This window comes from Lithobates pipiens, unplaced genomic scaffold (assembly GCF_037356315.1).
Source record: "Lithobates pipiens isolate NorthernLeopardFrog02 unplaced genomic scaffold, aLitPip1_a1.2 Scaffold_22, whole genome shotgun sequence".
In the NCBI taxonomy this organism is placed as follows: Eukaryota; Metazoa; Chordata; class Amphibia; order Anura; family Ranidae; genus Lithobates; species Lithobates pipiens.
In genome coordinates, this window is record NW_027507784.1 from 109,609,903 (window position 1) to 109,632,670 (window position 22,768).

Genomic DNA, 22,768 nt, shown 5'->3' on the forward strand with positions numbered 1-22,768 from the left:
ATCTTTGAGGCTACGGCTTGGTCAGATCACCTCTCCTTAAGGGTAGAACAGACACTTTCTCAGTATCTGTTCACAAACTCACTGCTCCTGCGGCAGTTAATCTCCAAGGGAAGGTGGAGCCATGACCTGCAGTCGGCACTCTTGCTAAACGAGCGGCGTACACCCGCACTAACAGGATGCTTGTTGCCGGCATCCCATTGACCCAGGGTTGGAGATTTAATTTCTCTCAATACAGTATTGAGAATAATGATACCTCCAGCCCTTGGTCAATCCTGAAGGAGGAGTCCATGAAATGTGCCCTGCGACCCCCACTTTTACAGGAGACCATCGTCCACCAATAGCTGTCCTTGGGATTGAGCGAGCTGAGCAGGAGCAGCAGAGACTTCTGGCATCCAGCCCAGCTCTTCACCTGGCCATACAGTGATCCAGACTCTGTGGCTGCTCGTCCATCCTTTTCTTGTGACTGTGTTGAGTGGGCTTTTTCTCATGTACTATATGCACTTTTTTAAATTTTATTTTGTGAGTAAATAATGTTTTTAATAAAGCCCTTTGATCCTTTTACTACACTTTTACCTATCCTTGTATGGGTTCTGGAACCCAGAGGCTTTAGAGAGTCCAAATCCTTTGGGTTCCAGAACCCATACAAGGATTTACCAGTCCTGACAAAACCAGTTTTCTTCGCTCAAAACATACACCCAGAGTTCCTCAAAATGCCCAAATGAGAATCCTGGGTGACCTCTAATGTTTCTGACATCATGACATGGCGCCGTCTTGTTCAATCCTTCAGTTGGCTAGTGGGCTGCCTATCTGATAGCAGTCAAATGAAGGAGCTCACACAGCAGGTTGACAAGAGTGTGTATTGTACAATTGCAGTGGCTTACCTTTGCAAGCCTGCAACAGGAAGTGTAGTTACTGTAAGGATCTCCAAGTAATAAACATTGCCACAGATTCACGGCAAAATTTATTTGCCTACAAAAAAAAAACACTGTATAGGCTAAATCGTGAAGCCAAACATCTTGAAAATAGTTTATGTACAATTTAAGCAAATTAGATGTACTTATTACGCTGTGTGACGGAAACATTCCATGCAGCCCATAGCAGTCAGCCAACTTCCTTTTCTTTCTTTATTACCTCATGAAAAATATAATAGAGAATGTGTTTGCTGTGAGCAAAAATATATAGTAGATTCTTTTTTGATTTTTCTTTTACAGATCATTTTTGATCATAATTTGGAAGCTATTTTCCTATGAAATCTTTGATTACAGTGTGTCTGTCTGGATAAACCACAGCGATGATGTATTTGTTGGTGTCCCTAAACACCAGACCTCCTCTTTACAGTCTCTGCAAGTCATTGTGCAGGCACTGATAAATGTATTGAGGATTCAAGTCCCTTGTATCTGGATGTCTTCCCCGAAAGGAGGTACTCATTTAGGGAAGTTTAAAAATGAGTAATCAATTGTTGTGCCTCTTGGGGGAAGAGGTGTTTTAATTGGCAGAGATGATTGAGGATGCTAGGGAAGAGCTCTTTAAAATGAAATGCTTTAACTGTCTCCTGCCTGTTTTTGCCATTCTTTGATCTGTTGGGTGGTAAATAGTTTTCAGATAAATGGCTAAGTAACAGACTTCTGCTCATGTAGCAGGAACTGTGTCTCTTTATTTGAGATACCTAGTTTAAAGAGGGGATGGTTGAGCCTCTAAGTTATAAATTGTATTTTAAAGCTGAACTGCAGGTAGCCTACTAAATACATGATTAAATACTTGATTAAGAAACCCTGCATTAGAACCGATTGGTCCAAAAAACAAATGTGGCAAAATTTGGAATGCAACATACCTCAAGAGATATAGTGGGTTGTGGCGCACTGCAACTTGTTTGCATTGCCTTATTGCAGTGGTCTCCCAACTGCGGCCCTTTGCTTGTCCCTTCTCTGGTCCTAGAGGTACTATTCCTCCTACTGACACCAACAATGGGGGCATAAATCTTTCCTCTGACGCTAACAATGGAACACTTTTCCTCCCACTCATACCAAGGATGGGGCCCTATTCCGCCCAATGGCCACAATGTTGGGGCGCTCTTCCGCCCAGTGGCGCCAGTGTTGGGGCGCTCTTCCGCCCAGTGGCGCCAGTGTTGGGGCGCTCTTCCGCCCAGTGGCGCCAGTGTTGGGGCGCTCTTCCGCCCAGTGGCGCCAGTGTTGGGGCGCTCTTCCGCCCAGTGGCGCCAGTGTTGGGGCGCTCTTCCGCCCAGTGGCGCCAGTGTTGGGGGCTTTTTTCCTCCCACTGACACCAATGGTGGGGCATTGTTTACTGACGCCAGGACGTTTTTCTATTTTCGCTGGCCAAAGTGCGGCTCCTTAAAGTCTGAAGGACAGTAAATTGGCCTTTAGTTTAGAAAGTTGGGAGACCCCTGCCTTAGTGCATCATTGCTATTTAAAATTTAGAGGCACTGCAACACTGCACGGCTTCAAACCAAGCAATCTCTAACCTTTGTAGCTGCTGGTACTTTGAAGGAATTCTCAAAGGTCACAACAAAGACTAGAGAGTTGATTTCCTTTGATTTGTAACACGTTCTAAGCACCTGCTGGATGTTTACAAGCGAGTGCTGGCTCGCTGCCAAGATTCTGTTGCAGTAAGTAGAAAAAAGCTGCAATTTCAATGACTGTTGTAAATTTGAAGATGAATTTATCCACAGTGCCTATAAGGGGGTCGTTTACATATGTGGTGGGGGGGATGGTGGTAAAAATTGGCAGTTGAGATTTTTTTTCCCATTGCTCCGCCCCCCATTTTAGCTGCAAAGGCAGCTGGATGGGGGTATATGTTTTTATATATGTATCTAACCAGCACACAATGCCCATGCTTTCTTTTAACACATCACAACACAGGCATGAACTATCTGTGCTTACTGGTGTACTGCCCTGAAAAAAAGTAAAATGCTGTGGGTACATTAAAACCCGTTTTGAGGTACGTTGGCCATACAGTAATGCACTAGAAATGTCAGAACGCAGCCTCAAAGGGCATGCTATAACCTGTATTGTACTGAAGGATTAGGACTGAAGTCCAATTTTCCGAAAAGGTACCCTGAAGATGGAGGATGTGATGAAAATCTAGCATTTTTTCTATTTCAGCATTGTTTTTATTTTTCTTTTATTTTTATGTTTTTCAGGTTGTGCACTTAAAAGTGGTAACACCAAAAGGTGTTGTGGAAAAAAGCTGCCAGGGACCAAGAATGTCTACAGGGCCGGATATATACCATTTCATTATGGGGTCTGAAGGTATGAGAATGCGTTTAGGATAAAACTGCAATATCTGTGTTTTGCGATAAACTGCTAGCCAACAAGTAATGAAAGCTGAAGACACAAAAGCAAATTAACACCAGGATTATGTATAATTATAATAGGCACAGATAAAAATGTATTATTTTAAAGCTGATCCAGGCAGTCAACTAAATATATAGATAAATGTATGATAACAAACTGTTTTACCCGATACAGCATAAATTTAATTTCATCCAGTACTGAGGTTTATGAAAAACCTGATTTCTATCTGCTGCAGTTACGTAACATAAAAGTCTTGTCCATCCCTCAGCCTGAGGTTGGGCAGGAATAAAAACTTGGTATATAATATTTACTTGATTTAATCTTTTTTGACATTCTGCTTTCTGGCTTAGGCCAAAATGTTATACATACCAAGAGTCTTCATCAGAATTTTTTGTTTTTTCTTTTGCCGAGAGGAGGGTTTTTCTCAGCTAAGCACACCCTCCTGTCTGCCTGAGCTAAGGGTAGATGAATTCCAGGAGCAAATGCTACATCATGGATTCTCAGCCTGTGGCCCTCTGATTGTTGCAGAACTACAAAAGCCCATAATGCCCCTTTGGGAGTCATGCTTGCAACTGTCAGCCTTGCACTGCCTCATGGGACTTGAAGTCCTGCAACAGCTGGAGGGCCACATGTTGAGTACCCATGTGCTACATGAATCATCTGTCCTTATTCAAGATGACCATGGCCAGAAATACTGAGGGTGTTTTTCAAAGTGATTTCTCAACAAAATAAAGCATGGAGACACAGATGGATGGGTGAGTTTGCTTTGATAATTAAGAATGAATTAACCAATGTTTTCAGTTTGTGGTGCTCAGGTACAGTTAAGTTCTACTTTAAAGCACATGTAAACCTCGCACACACACAAAAAAAAAAAAATCTGTTTCCAGCTCCACGTGGTCTTCCTTCCGGGTTTGTGGGCCACAGCCTGTTGAATATCCGAGCCACAAGAACGTCACTCCCATGCACAGTTCTCCATGGACACTGAGAAGAACCAGGTGCAGCACTTACTGCAGGGAACAGATATATCCAGGCATGGAATCTGGTGACCGGTGCTCTGTCTCAGTGTCCTCCACCCAATTGTAATCAATATAAAACGATAAAGATAGCTGTCAACTCCGGAATCCATGTTAGTCTGTTTGACAGTGAAACAATTAAAATCAAAATCAAGTGAAAGACCAGCAGATCGTGGTGGCGATGAGAAAATTATGCTGATCCTGTCCCTTTTAATGGGAAAGCTGCAGCTCGGTGCTTTTGCTTTTTGCATTACTTCTCTGTATATCTTATAATACCCGTTTGATCATGCCAGCTCCTGGCTTCCCCCCTGAGAACAGACCACAGTTATCTTGGCTGCTGAGCCAAGATACCGTGGTCTAAATGCGTGCCTGCGTCATCCACAGGTCTCCTCCTCTGTGTCTGTATTCAGCTGTCCTCGTCCTCGTCCTCCCTCTCCCTCTTCCTCCTACCCCTTTCCCTCCCACTTCCTCCTCCCCTCCGTCCCCCCCCTCCTTTATACCTCTTTCCTCTTTCTCCTCCCTCTCCCTCTACCTCTTCTTTCCTCCCCCTCCCTCTTCTTGTCCACACCATAGTCATAAAACTATCTCCTCCACTCTCAGCCCCGCCTTGTCCCGCCTCTCTCGTCTCCACCTCTTTTCACCCCCCTCCCTTATCCTATCCTATTCTCTTGTAAAAACTTAGTTGATTGCAATGTTTACCTGAAGCTACCCCTCCCCCTTACTGGTAGTAACACTGTACTATCGATGGAGAGAGCAGCTTGCAGATTAGTCTTGGATGGTTTTTCAATAGCTAATTATTTTGTACAATTAAAATAACTATCTTTATACATCCAGCTTTTCATAAATATTATAAAGTGACCATTTGCACATTACTTGATTCTAGACTTTATTACTTGTCATGTACAATGACATCCTGGAAATATATCATGCAAATATAACCACAGTGGATTTATATTTGTATCATACACACACCCACCGTATGTGATTCGCACAGGAATCTTACCACATTCCTGTGCACATCACACACAATTTCTGTGCGGTGCCATTTCAGCCATACAGTTTTTATGGCTGCAATACACACCCAAATGGTGCTGAACCTTTCATTTCCTCCACACCCATGGGATGCGATTGTGTCAGACTGCTTTTTTTCGATCTGTTTGAGCCCTGGTTTACACTGAAGCAATGCTGGAAATGCAGCACATCCTGTGCGTTTTCACACAGCAACACACTGTGTACATCCAAAAAATGTGTACCAAAAAATGGTGCCTTGTGGGGATGAGAACATGGAAACAAACAGCTGCCCCCTTTAAAGTGAACGAATCGCTAGAACTGTGCGAAATTATAAAATAAAGCGCTATACATGTTCATATAAAAAAAAAAAGACACAAAGGAAACTGCATCAAACTCAACTCAAATGTGCACATTAATGAGAAAATAAGCAAGCAAAAAGTCCAGAAGTGAATAAATCCCAACACCAAAACGGAATACTCTGAGATAAAACTTGATCTTCCACCACGAGTGCTTTGACCCCTTTTTACAGGATGGTCAAAAGCAACTTTGGGAACACCAGATTGGTTCCACTAATGGCATGAATCCACTCCAATGGTCACTCAGGAAGGAGCTAGAATGTAAAAAATGACTCCACAGGAGACACGGAGGAAAGTCTGATAGTATAGTAATTTTTAATAAAACAGCAGCAATGATGGCAGTTACACTGACATGTGATGGGGCCTGGCACTAGGTGTAAACAGTGTGTGTGAATCAGCTGATCCCTGGTGGTAGCGTGCGTTCCACGTCTCACTGCGAAGGTGCAAAGCCTGGTGTGGGTTATCAAATATGGACCCGGAAATGATAGATCCGTCAAATTACTACAGTGACCATTGGAGCGGATTCATGTCATTAGTGAAAAAAAAAGGGGTCAAACGACTCTGGTGAGTGGCCATCTACTGAGCACTCGTGGTGGAAGATCTAGAAGTTTTATCTCAGAGTATCCTGTTTTGGTGTTGGGATTTATTCACTTATGGACTTTATGCTTGCTTATTTTCTCATTACTCTGCACATTTGAGTTTAAAGCAGTGTTTTCTTTGTGACAGTTTATTTTTTATTTTTTATATGAACATGTATATCACCATATTCTTTTATTTTATAATATATTCGCACTGTGTACATCCAGTCTGCTGCAGGGGTCAATGTTATCTTAACCACACCCAGAAATAGATTGCTAAATGCATGCAATTGCTATAATCACATAGCATAGGTGTTCACGCAGGTTCACTTTAAACTGCAAAAATAATCAGGTAATGCACCATTTTTTGGAAAATGTATTGCGATATGATGCCATATGCCATATGATTTGTATGCCATACAAAATGTATGTTTCAAATCGCACTGCACATACATCATATGTTATGTGCACATGAATGCAGCGAGATAAATTTTTAAATGGGGTGTCTATATCTCACAAGTGTCAACTATCGCACAGAGCATTCATGTGAGACTCATGTGCAGACATGGTGTGAGAGGCAGATTTATATCTGTATGAAGCATGCACTTGTGTTTCATTTTTTTTTTTTTTCAACGTTATTTCATACGCACACACGGTTGCACATAGGGCAGCCTATTGAGTGTAATGGGCTAAACTGCACACAACAAATGTACCACACAAACTCTTGAACCTTTTAAAGACTTTGAGCCTAGGTTCACACTGCTGCGGGTTTGAAATTGTGCGAGTTCACTTGAATTTGCACAATATCTGTTAGTATAGTGCTAGTTTTTGTCCTTTTTGCCGCGACACTCCTGGGGCCTCTTTGCGGAACCCTGGTTGAGAAACCCTGCATAACTTAGAAAAACCTGCCCTATATCAGTTTGCAGCTGATTTTTGATACGGGTAACCTCAAAATATTGCTTTGTCAAACGTTTTAATAGTTAAAGACCACTATGGAAATATTTCAATAACAACAATAATATAAACTTGGCCATACATATATAAAGTTTTTTTTTTTTTTTTTTTCATTTAGCCTGCAAGCTGAACGAAAAAAAAAATCGAAGTTTCCCTCATCTGTCTCATTCAGCGCATATGGATGAATCTCCAGCTATTTTATTGTGATGGTTGTCAAGACACCTCAACAGCTGCTGCAACTGATTGGATGCAGCTACTGTTTCAGCTAACTGTTTTCCACCTGGCTCCTTCGATTTTTCAGTCGTTGGATTTCGGGCAGTAGGCAGCAGACTGGACCAACCACTGTGCAAATTTTGTCCGGCTCATCAAGAACCAGATCAAATTCGCATTGTGCTAACCTTGGTCTGGATTATTTCTCTGCAGCTTTTTGGAGAATGATGAATTCCTAGGCTGTTGCTTGTTTACAATTTAAGGAAACGTAGATGTTCTGCAGTTTTATTACATTATCTCTTTTCCCCTAGAGGAGGACGAATCAGGTCATACCAATAATTGTGATAGATGGCAAAAGACGCTTTTTGAGGTGATGAATTAAAAGAAGGAAAGAATAAAAAAACAACAAACCCAAGCAGTCCTATGACTGAACTTGTACTTTTTTTTTCCGTAAGAATGCAGAGTGTTCAGATTTATAGCACTGACAGTTATATTGCAGTATAATACAATTACATCAGTTGTATATCTTACAGCGTAGTTATAATGTTCACAGCCTTTTAAATCCTCCATACAGTTATGGTGGCGTTTTATTGCCCATTGACCTTGCGGATAACATTTAATAATGTCACCATAACCTTTTAACCCCGCAGCCTCGCTGCTTTTAAAATGTTCATTCTGCACTTTAGCTGTGAGGACGCTTTGCTTTCTCTCTATAGGGTTCCTAGGGTATGTATTTGTGGATGTATATATCAAATTAATTTGCATTCTGCAGCACATTCATCATTGTGATTTCTACCGGTAATATACTCTTCCTTGGGAAATTTGATGTATATAAATTGTACACAGCACTCAATAAAGTTGACTGTTATTGTGATAATTTTTAATTTGTCTCTTTATAACTGCTCTCGAGTGATACCAAGACAGGCAGTCGAGGAGCAGATCTAATTTACAAGAAATGAGATTGTGCTAAGATTTAAGATGCAAGTTCAAGATTTTGTTCTGTGGGAAGTTGGAGGGATGGCAATCATTTGCGATTTGCTTTAACCTAATGAAATGGTATATGTGCATTGTGATGCACTACCATTCATTTAAAATTTCATCCGAGCACATACATATAAACAACTAAAAAAATCTACCTGCATTATAGAATACCACAATGGGCACATGTGAATTCAGTGCTTTGTAGTATGCTGTTGCTTTTTTGGTGAGTGAACAATTCATTCAAAGTCATTATTACTTTAACGCAATGCACTTTAATGCATAAAAATGCCTCTTCAACCACTTTAGTCCCAAAAGGATTTACCCCCTTTAAAGTGGAGGTGCGCCCCAAAAAATAAAAACCAGCAGCTACACGTACTGCAGTGGCTGGCTTTTAATAATAGAACACTTGCCTGTCCTGGAGTCCAGCGATGCCGCCATTGCGGGTAAGGGTACCGTGTAGTGTAGCCTTTTGGCTGTACGCCGGGAACCTTACTACGCATGCGTGAGATCCGCTCCTCTCTCCTACTGGCCCGGCGACAGGGGAAGGAGGAGGAAGCCCCAGCTGTTAAGTCAATAGCCACAGCTGAAGCTCCCGGAAGTGGGAAAGGATACCTGTCAGATGGATTTAATGACCAGGCCATTTTTTGCGATACGTCAATGCGTTGCTTTAAATGACAATTGCTCAGTCGTGTGACATTTTACCCAAACAAAATTGATGTCCTTTTCTTTTTTTCCCACAAATAGAGCTTTCTTTTGGTGGTATTTGATCACCTGTTTGTTTTTTTGTTTTTTGGGGGTTTTTTTGTGCTACAAACAAACAGACTGACCACGTTGGGAAAAAAACAAACCCATTTTTTACTTTCTGTTATAACACATATTCAAAAAAATAAATGTATTCATCAGTTTATGCAAAGATATATTCTGCTACATATTGTTGGTAAAAAAGAAAAAGCAATAAGCGTATATTGATTGGTTTGCGCAAAAGTTATAGCGTTTACGATAGGGGAAAGGTTTAGGTACTTTTTATTTATTGTTTTTACTAATAGCGGCAATCTGGGATTTTTAGCGGTACTGCAACATTGCGGCAGACAAATTTGACCCTAAGTGACACTTTTTGATGACCAGTGACACCAATACAGTGATCAGTGCTATACAAATGCACTGATCACTGTATAAATGGCACTGGCAGGGAAGGGGGTTAACTGGTGGTGATCAAAGGGTTAAGTGTTTGCTAGGGAGGCGTTTCTAACTGTCGGGGAGCTGTTTATGATCACTAGGATCTCTCTTCACCGTGATCACGGGTGGCCGGCAGACGTAGAGTCCGCTGGGCGCAAGGCCGCTGTAGCTAATGCATGGACTGACGTACAGGTATTTCGGTTCGTAACAACCGCTTGGAGTGCAGGCAAGGACAGAGCTCGCCCAAGCTCTAGATGTCTAATGGAAAAGACTAGGAGGTCACACATCTCTACAAAACTCCATAAGAATGTGTATGACAGCTTCAGCTTCAGCTGGGGCTCCAACCAGCCCATGCCCCCAACGTGTTTCACTGCGCCCACAGAGATTAGTCATGGGGATCATCCACATGACTAAGCGCCATTAACAGAGTAAAACGCGTTCTAACGTTTTTTGCAGAGATGTGACTTTCAGGACTCTTCTCTTTTCCATTAACCGACTAGGTACAGATTCAAACTTTGCATAAGCGGGCAGATATCACCCGGTAACAAAAAGCCGCAAGATATCTGCCTGTCTACACTTGAACTGTTACAGCACCAGGCCTTGCGCATTGTTTGGTGGTGAACATGTGGTGAACGGTTCATTCCCTTTTCTCCTTGGGTAAGGACCAAGTCAGTGCAGAGATTTTTTCAACATTCTGGAAAATCTCAGCATGCAATAATTGGCTATTGTTTAACAGAAAGTTTGCACAAGCTTTTTTGATCCTTTTTTTTTTTTTTTTTTTTTTTCCCATGTCTCAAGCTTGAGGGTTCTGTCTTTTTTTTTTTTTTTTATTATTTTTAGCCGATCGAAGGCTATTTACTAGGCAAGTATAGAAACAAAACAAAAAAGTGTTTTTTAGCTAATTTTTAGGTGCTCTCATTTCTCGTTAAAGTCTATTTGGGCCAACACAAGTGACTCTACCCCAGAAGAAGTTCATGTACTTTTTTGAGCAGCAACCTTTAAGGTGTGAAAGGAATATAATTGAAAGCTCATTGAGTTTTTAAGCATTTCTGGTGAAGTTTAAAATCATGCTTCAGATTGCTCAGGTGTGAATGGGGCCTAAAGCTAAAGACTAATGACTGCCCGTTCACACTGAGGCAGCACGACTTGCACCGCGACTGCCTCAGGCGATTGGGATCCGACTTTAGCGGCGGCTTGTGAAATGACTTATGTATAGAAGTCAATGCAAGTCGCCCCAAAAGTCATACAGGAACCTTTTTCTAAGTCAGAGCGACTTGAGTCGCTCCGATTAGAACGGTTCCATTGCATAGAGCAGGACACGACTTGTCAGGCGGCTAAGTCGCCTGGCGGGTCGCCCCTGTGTGAACCGGCCCTTACTTGTTTATTGATGGCCTCACTGACCAATAGGAATACTGAGGAGGCAAAAAGTACTAAAAACTAAGGCATAGTCAAAATTTGAATATTACTTGTAGATGTTTATAACTACTGATCATTCCGTAGGCAGTTTTTATTGAAAGTAACGCTCAGATTATACATGGTTTCTGCATATTCTTAGTTGGAATTGTATGGGCTTTACTGTGAATAGGGTGTATCTTTTGGGTGAAAATCTCTGATAATTGAAGGATTGTTGCCATATCTCCATCGAAGAACAATATTTTCACTGACTAGCTTTGATGCTCAGCCAGCATCACCTTATGCCGTGTACTCACGACCGGACTTTTCGAGGGACTAGGTCCGACGGTCTTTCCAACAGACTTTCGGCGGAGTTGCGATGGACTTTCTGAATGAACGGACTTGGCCACACACAATCACACCAAAGTCCGATGGATTTGAACGTGATGACGTACAACTGGACTAGAATAAGGAAGTTCATAGCCAGTAGCCAATAGCTTCCCTAGCGTCGTTTTTTGTCCGTTGGACTAGCATACACACGAACGGACTTCTCGGTCCGGTGGAGTTTCGGTGGAAAAATTTAAAACATGTTCTATTTCCCAAGTCCGCCGGATTTTTGGCAAGCAAAGGTCCGATGGAGCCCACACAAGATCGAATTGCCCAACGGACTCGTTCCGTCGGACCTTTGCTGTCAAAAAGTCCGGTCGTGTGTACGCGGCATAAGAGTTAGTTTAGAAGGACATCTCCAGCTGTGTTCAGCAGTGCCAGGTATTAAAGTGCATCTGAGCGCCACAAACCAAAAATGCTTTTTCATTTATTTTTTTTAATATTCAAAGCAAACTCGCCCATTCATGTCTCCATGCTTTATTTTGCTGTGAAATCATTGACTGACTGTGGCCACATTGAATAAGGGCAGATGATTCATGTAGCTTTTACTTCCTGCAATCCATCTGCTATGTATGCAGTAGAGTGGACTTAGCTGAGAAACCCCTCCTGAAGACTCCTGGGACATAGGACATAATTTGCCTAGACCCGAAAACCAGGAAGTAAACAAAATCTTTAAAAAAGGTTAAAACAAGTAAATTATATACTTTCCTATCTATTTACTAACGCTAGAAGCATACAGATTAAATATAGTCAATGTTGATTGAAAGCATGAAGTTCTGCTTTAACATGTGACCATCCGCTTACATGTGGCTGAGGAAACGCATTAAAGGAGTTGTAAACCTTTTGAGGTTTTTCACCTCCATGCAGTCTATGCATGAAGGTGAAAAACCTCCTTTAGTGTATCAGCCGCCGTTTTCCTTACCTGAATCTTGTCTTTCCCACGCCGGGAATGAGCACACTAGCTCCAGCCGGTGTCTCGTGCCCTGATTGTTTGAAAAGTTCAATTATGGTAGGTGTTTTCTAGATCAGAGAACACAGCTTAACCCCGGAAGGCTTTACCCCGTAATGACCAGGACATTTTTTGTGATGCGGCACTGCGTTGCTTTAACTGAAAATTGTGCAGTCGTGTGACGTTGTGCCGAAACAAAATTGATATCCTTTTTTTTTTCCCCACAAATAGAGCTTTCTTTTGGTGGTATTCGATCACCTCTGCTATTTATTTATATTTATATATATATATATATATATATATATATATATATATATATATATATATATATATATATATATATATATATATATATATATATATATATATATATATATATATATATATATATATATATATATATATATATATATTTTTTTTTTTTTTTTTTTTTTCTGCTATAATACATATCCCAAAAAAATATAAAAAAAACAAATTTATTCATCAGTTTAGGCCAATTTGTATTCTTTGACATATTTTTGGTAAAAATCTCAATAGGCCTATATTGATTGGTTTGCACAAAAGTTATTGCGTCTACAAACTATGGGAATTAGGGATTTTTATTTTTGTTGTTATTACTGGTAATGACCATCAGCGATTTTTAGCTAGACTGCGACATTGAGGCGTACAAATCTGACCTCAAATGACACTTTTTAGGGACCAGTGACATTATTACATTGATCAGTGCTTTAAAAATGCACTGATAAATATATAAATGGCACTGAAAGGCAAGGGGTTAACACTAGAGGGAGATCAAGGGGTAAAAATGTGTCCCCTCAGCGTGTTCTAACTGTAGGGGGGTGGGCTGCCTGGGACATGACAGATGGCTATTCCCAATCACTGGGAACAGCAGATATCTGAGATGTCCCCTCTCAGAATGGGGATCAGCCTTGTTTACAATGGCAGATCCCCATTCTGCCTTTATGTACAGTGATCTCGAGCGGACATCGGACATCGCAGTGGGCACGCCTGCAATCTCACATGCACAGACCAATGTACAGATACATCAGTTCGCGCAGGAGAGCCGACCTGCCACAGTATAAGTGCGGCGGCTGGTCGGCAAGTGGGTTAGCATGGCATAAATCGTCAACATTCGTAAAATGTGTTTTTTTTTTTTTTTTTTTTTTTTTTTTTTTTTTTTCACTTTTGATGGGGTTTTAGGTGTTTTGGTCCCCTACTAATTGGTAAAGGTCTGCGGATCCCAGAGGAATAGTTTTTCCCACCACTACTGTGCCATTGACATATAAAGTTAGAGGGTTAAGACTTTATGATTCAGATGAACATTTCAAACTGCAAATAATGTTGCCAGTATGTACATAATATATTTTATATAATATTTTATTTTTTAATATTTCTTAACAGGAACACTTGGAGTAGTTACAGAAGTGACAATAAAAATCAGGCCTCTTCCAGAATATCAGAAGTATGGTTCAGTGGTTTTTCCAAATTTTGAGCAAGGTGTGGCCTGTTTGAGAGAAGTTGCAAGACAGGTAAGCTTGCTCAATGATATTGGCATGAAAAACAAGCTAGAGAACCCGGGAAATGAAATGGGATATTTAAGGCTCATCATTTTACATAAAACACAATTTCTTTATTTATATTCGCATATAAAAATGTTGCCTCTTTGTTGTACTACATATCATAAAATAGGTCAACAGTACAATTGTTGCAACAGATTTATAACCTGACAATACATCATGTTTTCAAACAGTCATGTTTTTTGTAATATTTTATGTGTAATTTCATGCAGCTGTGCAGGTCAGCCCGCACAGCCACGGTATTCCATCTCACGGGAATCTGTGAATGAGTTAACTACAAGTCCCCTGTACCGCAGCGGCAGACATTTTGCCAAGGGCGCTAATGAGCTCTTGTAGTTCATTCACAAGACCCACAGCTTTTAAACTGAGTGTGTACAGAGTTATGGGCTTAAAGCTGTAGGGCTTATGTGCAGAAACCTGACATTGCACCCATGATTCACTGATCGCAGTGGATCATGACTTATTTTTGTTAAAAAAATAAATAAAAAAATGTGCATTTATTTTTTCTTAAAAGGGGTGCTTAGCCTTTAATGCTTTAACGAAGTGTATTCAAGATACATTTGCACTGATAGCCATAACACAATGGGGGTTATTTATAAAAGGCAAATCCACTTTGCACTTGAAAGTGCACTTGGAAGTACAGTCTCTCTAAATCTAAGGGGTAGATCTGAAATGAGAAGAAGCTCTGCTGATTTTATCATCCAATCATGTGCAAGCTAATTCTGCTTTTTATTTTCCATGCATGCCCCCCTCGGATCTACAGCGACTTTACTTCCAAGTGCACTTGCAGTGCAAAGTGTATTTGCCTTTAGTAAATAACCCCCCATGTGTTTCTGAATTTGGTCCTCATTTTCTAAATTGCTTCCTGAATGAAGACGTGAAACACGGCTATTTGTGTTGGGCCTTTCCTGCAGCAGATACTCAGCAGCAGAGAGAATCAAGCGGGGACTTTATGGACTGTGCTCATGCCCTGTTTTCTGTTGCATTTAATTGGAATCATAACCTACTTTAGTAGTCACAAGTTTGTGTCAGAATAGCAGCTTTCTACCCTCTCAAATTGAGCCTCCTAGTTTTGGTTTTATACACATAGACAGAATCGGTGGTCATGTTAACTCATGAGTTTGCTTAACAGGTGCTTTGTCGCTTTTTTGCTTACAAAGCATTTCAAACACCTAGTATTAAAGCTGCAATTGCACAAACATAATAGGCTAAGACTAAAGTTTTTTTTTATTTTTATTTTTTTTTACCTTCATGCATTATCTGCATGAAGGAAAACAAAAAACTTCCTATGTTTGTGCCTCCTCCCCCTCAGCCATCCCTAAACACTTACCTGAGTCAAACACTCTCATATAGATATAAAATTGATATCTTCACCTCTTTGTGCGCAACATCAATTTTCTATTATCAACTTACCTAAGTCTTTTCTCCACCCAGCGTTGTCCAATGTGCAGGCAACTCTATTCTGTAGCAATCATCACTGAAGGGTTGCCCTGTATTCTTCCCGCTGTTGAACTTCTGGTGCTTTGGGGGTGAACAACTTTGGATCTCCACACTCACCTGCACTAATTATGATTTGAAGGAGAGTCACCCTCTCATTGACTGCACTACCTGTATCCCTACCTGTGTATGGGGCAGAAGATCCTGTGACTGATCAGACTTTTCCCCCATTCAGTGCTGGTTCACACAGGGGCGACCTGTCAGGTGATTTAGCCGCCTGACAAGTAGAGGTGCAACGGATCAAAAAAACTCATGGTTCGGATCATTTTTCGGATCGGCAAAAAAAATATCCCCACTGTAATATCCATGTCCTCTCCCCCACTGTAATATCCACGTCCTCTCCCCCACTGTAATATCCACGTCCTCTCCCCCACTGTAATATCCACGTCCTCTCCCCCACTGTAATATCCACGTCCTCTCCCCCACTGTAATATCCACGTCCTCTCCCCCACTGTAATATCCACGTCCTCTCCCCCACTGTAATATCCACGTCCTCTCCCCCACTGTAATATCCACGTCCTCTCCCCCACTGTAATATCCACGTCCTCTCCCCCACTGTAATATCCACGTCCTCTCCCCCACTGTAATATCCACGTCCTCTCCCCCACTGTAATAGCCACGTCCTCTCCCCCACTGTAATAGCCACGTCCTCTCCCCCACTGTAATAGCCACGTCATCTCCCCCACTGTAATAGCCACGTCATCTCCCCCACTGTAATAGCCACGTCATCTCCCCCACTGTAATAGCCACGTCATCTCCCCCACTGTAATAGCCACGTCATCTCCCCCACTGTAATAGCCACGTCCTCTCCCCCACTGTAATAGCCACGTCCTCTCCCCCACTGTAATAGCCACGTCCTCTCCCCCACTGTAATAGCCACGTCCTCTCCCCCACTGTAATAGCCACGTCCTCTCCCCCACTGTAATAGCCACGTCCTCTCCCCCACTGTAATAGCCACGTCCTCTCCCCCACTGTAATAGCCACGTCCTCTCCCCCACTGTAATAGCCACGTCATCTCCGAGTCCCCACTCACTGTAACGGACATCTCCGAGTCCCCACTCACTGTAACGGACATCTCCTCCCCCCCACTCACTGTAACGGACATCTCCTCCCCCCCACTCACTGTAACGGACATCTCCTCCCCCCCACTCACTGTAACGGACATCTCCTCCCCCCCCACTCACTGTAACGGACATCTCCTCCCCCCCCACTCACTGTAATGGACATCTCCTCCCCCCCCCACTCACTGTAACGGACATCTCCTCCCCCCCCACTCACTGTAACGGACATCTCCTCCCCCCCCACTCACTGTAACGGACATCTCCTCCCCCCCCACTCACTGTAACGGACATCTCCTCCCCCCCCACTCACTGTAACGGACATCTCCTCCCCCCCCACTCACTGTAACGGACATCTCCTCCCCCCCCACTCACTGTAACGGACATCTCCTCCCCCCCCACTCACTGTAACGGACATCTCCTCCCCCCCCCACTCACTGTAACGGACATCTCCTCCCCCCCCACTCACTGTAACGGACATCTCCTCCCCCCCCCACTCACTGTAACGGACATCTCCTCCCCCCCCACTCACTGTAACGGACATCTCCTCCCCCCCCACTCACTGTAACATCCACGGACCGCTCCCCACTGTATAGAGTATAGGAAGACTAGTGTTTAGTCTTACTTTACCAGAATAGAAGTCGGCCAGAGCGGTGATGACGTCAGCGTGCAGCTCACCGCCGCCGCGTGCTCCAAGATGGCTGCAGCTTTGGAGTTAGGCCAAAGCCTTTCCTAAGGCTGAAGCAGCGGAGCGCGTGGTGTGCCGATCCGAACAGGTTGACCTGTTTGGATCACGGATCGGTGACAATCCGTTGCACCCCTAAAGATAATGTACCTATCTGAGTGAGTAATAAAACTTCATTTTTTAATTATAAAAGTAAAAGAGGGCAACATAAAACTAATGCGATATTTGACATTGTTTTTGATAAATTAACGCATCAATATCTGGTTTGATGGATGTATTCCTAATGCTCAAGGTGCTCATTGTGTATTGTGTTTCTAATTTTTGCCCTTTGTGTTAATCATCTTTGAAAATAGTTTCACAAATATAGGTGCTGCTGAAAACTGATGACATGAATAAGGTGTACTACTACTACTACTGACAAGTCACGCTCCATGCATTGCAATCAAACCGTTCTAATAGGAGTGATTCAAGTCGTTCCAACTTAGAAAAAGGTTCCTGTACTACTTTGGGGCTCTTGCACTTGCACTTAAAAGCAAAAAAAATAAAATAAAATAAAATATCTCTTTAAAGCCGTGTGAGGGAAGTGATGTTCTATGTCGCTCCTGTCCTCCAAGGGCATAGAGTCGAGTGGGGGGCCATCATGCCCTCACTCGACTTCCTGCCCATCAGCCTAGAGGACCGGATCATCTCTGCCGCTTCCCACGGCTCTGGTAAGCAGCAGAGATGCCCGTGACCTGGCAGGAGGGGATCACTGCCGCCAAGTAAAAGTGATCTTGCAGTGAACCTGCTGCTGAGACTACTTTCATCTTAAAAGTAGACTGCCTGCTGTTTAAAAAAAATACCGGGATTAGGGCAGCTATCTGCTGCCACAACCCTGGTATTTAATGTCAAAGTACCGATTTATAACTTTCCAATGTTGAACACCATTCTGTAATTTTTTATTACTGGCATTCCTAAAGACATAATTGTGGCCCTAACCCCTGTTGACCTAACCCCCTGTTGACCAAGGGCATGTTCATGAGTTGTGCTCAGGATGGTGCTGAGCGTCCGTTTAATGAGGAGCTAAAGAGGCAGCTGCTGAAGGAGGAGGATGCAGAGAGTGATACAGCATTATGGAGAACTAATAGTCAAATGGTTAAAATTTGAAATTCATATAAGTGCCAGATGATTTGTAACGGTTTTTAGGAACTCTGATTCACATACTTCTGCCACCATGTGCAGCCAGGCCTGTTCAGCTGGTAGGCCCCTGCCTCCTTGAGCTTGCTATTTAAAAATAGTAGCAGAGATGTGTATATAAGACTAGTTGAATAGGATCACAAATCCAATGACAAGCAAAATGGTACACACATGCATGTTTTAACTTTTTATTTAGCTGGTTCCAGGTTACGTTTTTACGTCTGTACAATATATAAAAAATAAAATGTCAGCCCCTAGCTAGCTTTAATAGCTTTAGCAGGGAGGTCCCTGGACCTGGGTTCCCAGCTCCGCCCATCTGCTACACCAGTTGTTATGAGTATTGTCATCATTCCTTATTAAAGAGGTTGCAACCTCTTAAAAAAATAAATAAATAAAATCTTTTTTAAAGCATTTTAAACTGCATAGTGCTTGTGCGTTGTCATTTATCGCTTTTTGTATGCTGTAAAAAGAAATCTGATTGATCCTGCCTGTCCCTGTGTCCCCCTATGTAAATTGACTATGGTAATCATGGCTGTTGATCCTTGATTACTGTGCTCAGGTTACGTGCCTCTACCATCCTGCTCCTCTCCCTCTTCCCCTCCCTCCCTGCCTGCCAGCTCCTGTGTGTGAGCTGAAAAACCAATAACACCCTACTGCTATCCCGTGCAGCAGTAAAGTTACTGATCTAAATTCCTGCCAGGCCCTCTGGTATAAGGTTTTGTCACACCATATGACACATACTGTGAATTGTACCTTATTATTACAATCAAATTGCAGCCACTATAATTTGCTCTTTATATGCTTTACAACACCATGTCATGTTTGTCCTCAGCTGAACTGATCGTGCCATTTCAGACAAGAGCAGTAATCCTACAGATAATGGCCTGAGGGTTGAATAATTTGAAATTTGCAGATTTGTATATATTTAAAAAAAAAAAGAAAAATGTAAAGATTCCCTTATATAGCGAACATTGTAATATGTGCATTGTGTTTCAGCTTGGAAGTGCTGCAGCCTTCAATGTTTATGACAGAGAGATAATTTATTATTGGGGGAAAAAAGCGCTCGTAACAGCACATTAATTAACTGGAGTGTTTAGAGAGGTTAGAGTGCTGATCTGTGGATTCAGAAGGATAAAACAAAATTAGGCAGGTATTAAATTAATTTAAGTAGGGGGTGCAGTTAGAGTAAGTAAATAAAGTCACTGGAAGGGTTCTGAACTTAGCAGCACAGCCAATAACAACTAGATTTATAGGTTTGTCCAACCTGGATTTAAAGCCCTTAGAGTGTACTACAGACACAGATCCAACTTGGGAACAGTTGTAAAATTGTCACTGATGCTGAACTGTTCACAAAGTCATGGCAGCTATATAACATCCTGACCAGCTGCAGGGCTTTTACTGGTTGCAGACTTCTAGATAAGTGGTCCGTTTTGTATAGTTATAGTCTGGATTAACACCTTCACATTCAGAGGATTTTGTATTTAATCAAACACTGAACAACTCTACAAAGCACTGTTTTCCTCAAAATTGACCTCCTAACATAAGCCCATTGCAGTTTCATGACACAGAAGAAATTGAAAAATAATTTGACTTCCAGGAAATTTATTACATATGTGATGGAGATCAGACTTTTAGCTGGTACACACATTCTGCAAGCAGTCTGTGTTCCAAGCATTTGTCCCTGGGTGCATACAGCCCTAAGCATTAGTTCCAATCCGTGCACCATCCAAGCACAGTAGTCATCCGCCCCAGAAGTATAGCCTTAAAGTGTTATTAAAAGTTTGGCTTTTTAAAAAATAAACCTGTCATACTTACCTGCTCTGTGCAATGGTTTTACACAGAGCAGCCCCAATACTCTTCTCTGGTCCTCTGCTGGTGCACCTGGCTCCTCCCCCTCGACCTGTTGCACAAATAGCAAGCCACTTGCTATGGGGGAACTGGTGCGTACTTTGCTACTGAGCCATGCTCTATGGTCCGTAAGAGATACAACTGCAGCTCGGCCCCACCCTCTCACTCTAAGCCCTTGTACACACGGTTGGAGATTCCGACAACCAAATCCGTCGGATTTTGTCCGAAACTGTTGCATACACACGTTCAGACAAAGTTGTTGGAAAATCCGATCTTTCAGAACGTGATGACGTAATTTTGTTACGATGGGACTACGTTCACGCTAGTAGCCAATAGCTTTGATGTAGGAATTTGATCTGAGCATGCGTGGCACTTTGTCCGATCGGAATTCTCTACACATGATCGGAGTATGTCCGATCGGAGCATTTTGTCGGAAAATATTTCCGGCAAGTTGGAAAAGTCGGTCCGATGGATATTCCGACGGAAACAGTCCGATGCAGACCACACACAGTCGGAATATCCGACAAAACGCTCCGATCGGACACATTCCGTCGGAATCTCCGATCGTGTGTACAAGGGCATAGAATGCGTGAAGGTAAAAAAAAAAACTTCTGCCTTTATAACCACTTTAATCCGTGCTGTTCTGCACTTTGGATAGTTTTGGATAAAGTAGAGGAGGAGGCAAATCCTCTTAAAAAGTTTTTCCTTATTGCCCCTCTATTTATTTATCCTGGTAACCATTTTCATAGGGATTAAAAGTGATGTCAGCCACGTCCGCTCCCTTTGCTTACCTTAGCTCCCTGAGTCTTACGGCTCGGGCATTATCCTGTCAGTGTCACGCGCCATCTGTTGTCAGTGTCACGTGTCATCAATGCCACTTATCAGTGCCATCTGTCATGAGTGTCACGCGTCATCGGTGCCATGTATTAGTGCCATCTGTCATCGGTGGCACGTATTAGTGCCATCTGTCATCGGTGGCACGTATTAGTGCCATCTGTCATCAGTGCCACGTGTCTTTAGTGCCACGTGTCTTTAGTGCCACGTGTCTTTAGTGCCACGTGTCTTTAGTGCCACGTGTCTTTAGTGCCACGTGTCTTTAGTGCCACGTGTCTTTAGTGCCACGTGTCATCAGTGCCACGTATAAGTGCCACGTGTCATCAGTGCCACATATTAGTGCCATCTGTCATCAGTGCCACGTGTCATCAGTGCCACGTATAAGTGTCGTCATTGCCACGTATCAGTGCCATCTGTCATCAGTGTCACGTGTCATTGTCCTGGTGCTTCAAAAGTGTAATAAATAGTCAACAAGTTAGATGTGTAATTTATGTTCCTAGAACACATGATGGCGCTACCTGCATGTTGGGCCTCTCTATGTGGCCAGGCTGTGAAAAAGTCCCATACATGTGGTATTGTAATACTCAGGAGGAGTAGCAGAATTTTTTGGGGGGTGTCATTTGTGGTATACACATGCCACGTGAGAGAAATAACCTATTACAATGCCAATTTTGTGGAGAAAAAAAAATGAAAAATCTTAATTTTGCAAAGAATTGTGGGGAAAAATGACAACATCAAAAAGCTCACTATTCCTCTTACTACATACCTTGGAATGACTACTTTCCAAAAAGGGGTCATTTGGGGGGTATTTGTACTTTCCTGACTTGTTCGGGTCACAAGAAGTGAGATAGGCCGCCAGTACATCAGATGTGATCAATTTTGTGCGATTCGCACCACAGCTTGTAGACTCTCTAACTTTCACAAAGACCAAATAATATCCACTAATTTGGGTTATTTTTACCAAAGATATGTAGCAGTATAAATTGTGGCCAAAATTTATGAAGAAAAATTAATAATTTGCATAATTCTGTCACAGAAACAAAGAAATATGCGTTTTTTTTTTCAAAATTTTCGGTCTTTTTTTCATTTATAGCGCAAAAAATAAAAACCCCAGAGGTGATCAAATACCACCAAAAGAAAGCTCTATTTGTGGGGGAAAAAAAAGGAAAAAAAATTCATTTGGGTACAGTGTTGCATGACTGAGTAATTGTCATTAAAAGTGTGAGAGCACCGAAAGCTGAAAATTGGTCTGGGCAGGAAGGGTGTTTAAGTGCCCAGTAAGCAAGTGGTTAATCTATTGTTTCGGCCCTAAATATTTCAGACACTTTAATAAACAAGCTTCGTAAGGGCCGGTTCACACTGCGGGCGATGCGAGGCGACACGACTCGCCTCGCCGCAGTGTGACAAGTCGCCCCCGTTCTGTACAATGGAACCGTTCTGAGAGGAGCGACTCGAGTCGCTCCGACTCAGAAAAAAGGTTCCTGTACTACTTCTGGGCGACCTTGGGGCGACTTGCATTGACTTCTATACAGAAGTCATCTGCAAGTTGCCGCTGAGGTCGCGGCGAGGCAAGTCGGTGTCGCCTCGCCTGCAGTGTGAACCGGCCCTAACTCCTGCTAGTGCAGAATTATTATTTTTTTTTTTTTATATATTTGCAATAAATGTTGACTTTGAACCATTTATACATGCCATAATAATGCCTATTATGTCCAGTTCTGGCTAATGCTGGTTTCTTTTGTTCTTCAGTTGTTTCTCTTGAAAGTTTTCTATAAACG

The 22,768-nt window shown here is 42.3% G+C and overlaps 1 protein-coding gene across 1 annotated transcript in view; it reads left to right on the forward strand.

Moving 5' to 3' along the window:
• AGPS (alkylglycerone phosphate synthase) overlaps positions 1-22,768 on the forward strand; it is a 317,568-nt gene that overhangs the window by 139,145 nt on the left and 155,655 nt on the right. Inside the window, exons 10-11 of the mRNA XM_077448089.1 lie at positions 3,158-3,266; positions 13,720-13,847. Of these exons, the coding sequence (XP_077304215.1) occupies positions 3,158-3,266; positions 13,720-13,847 (237 nt within the window). The remainder of the gene's footprint in view (positions 1-3,157; positions 3,267-13,719; positions 13,848-22,768) is intronic.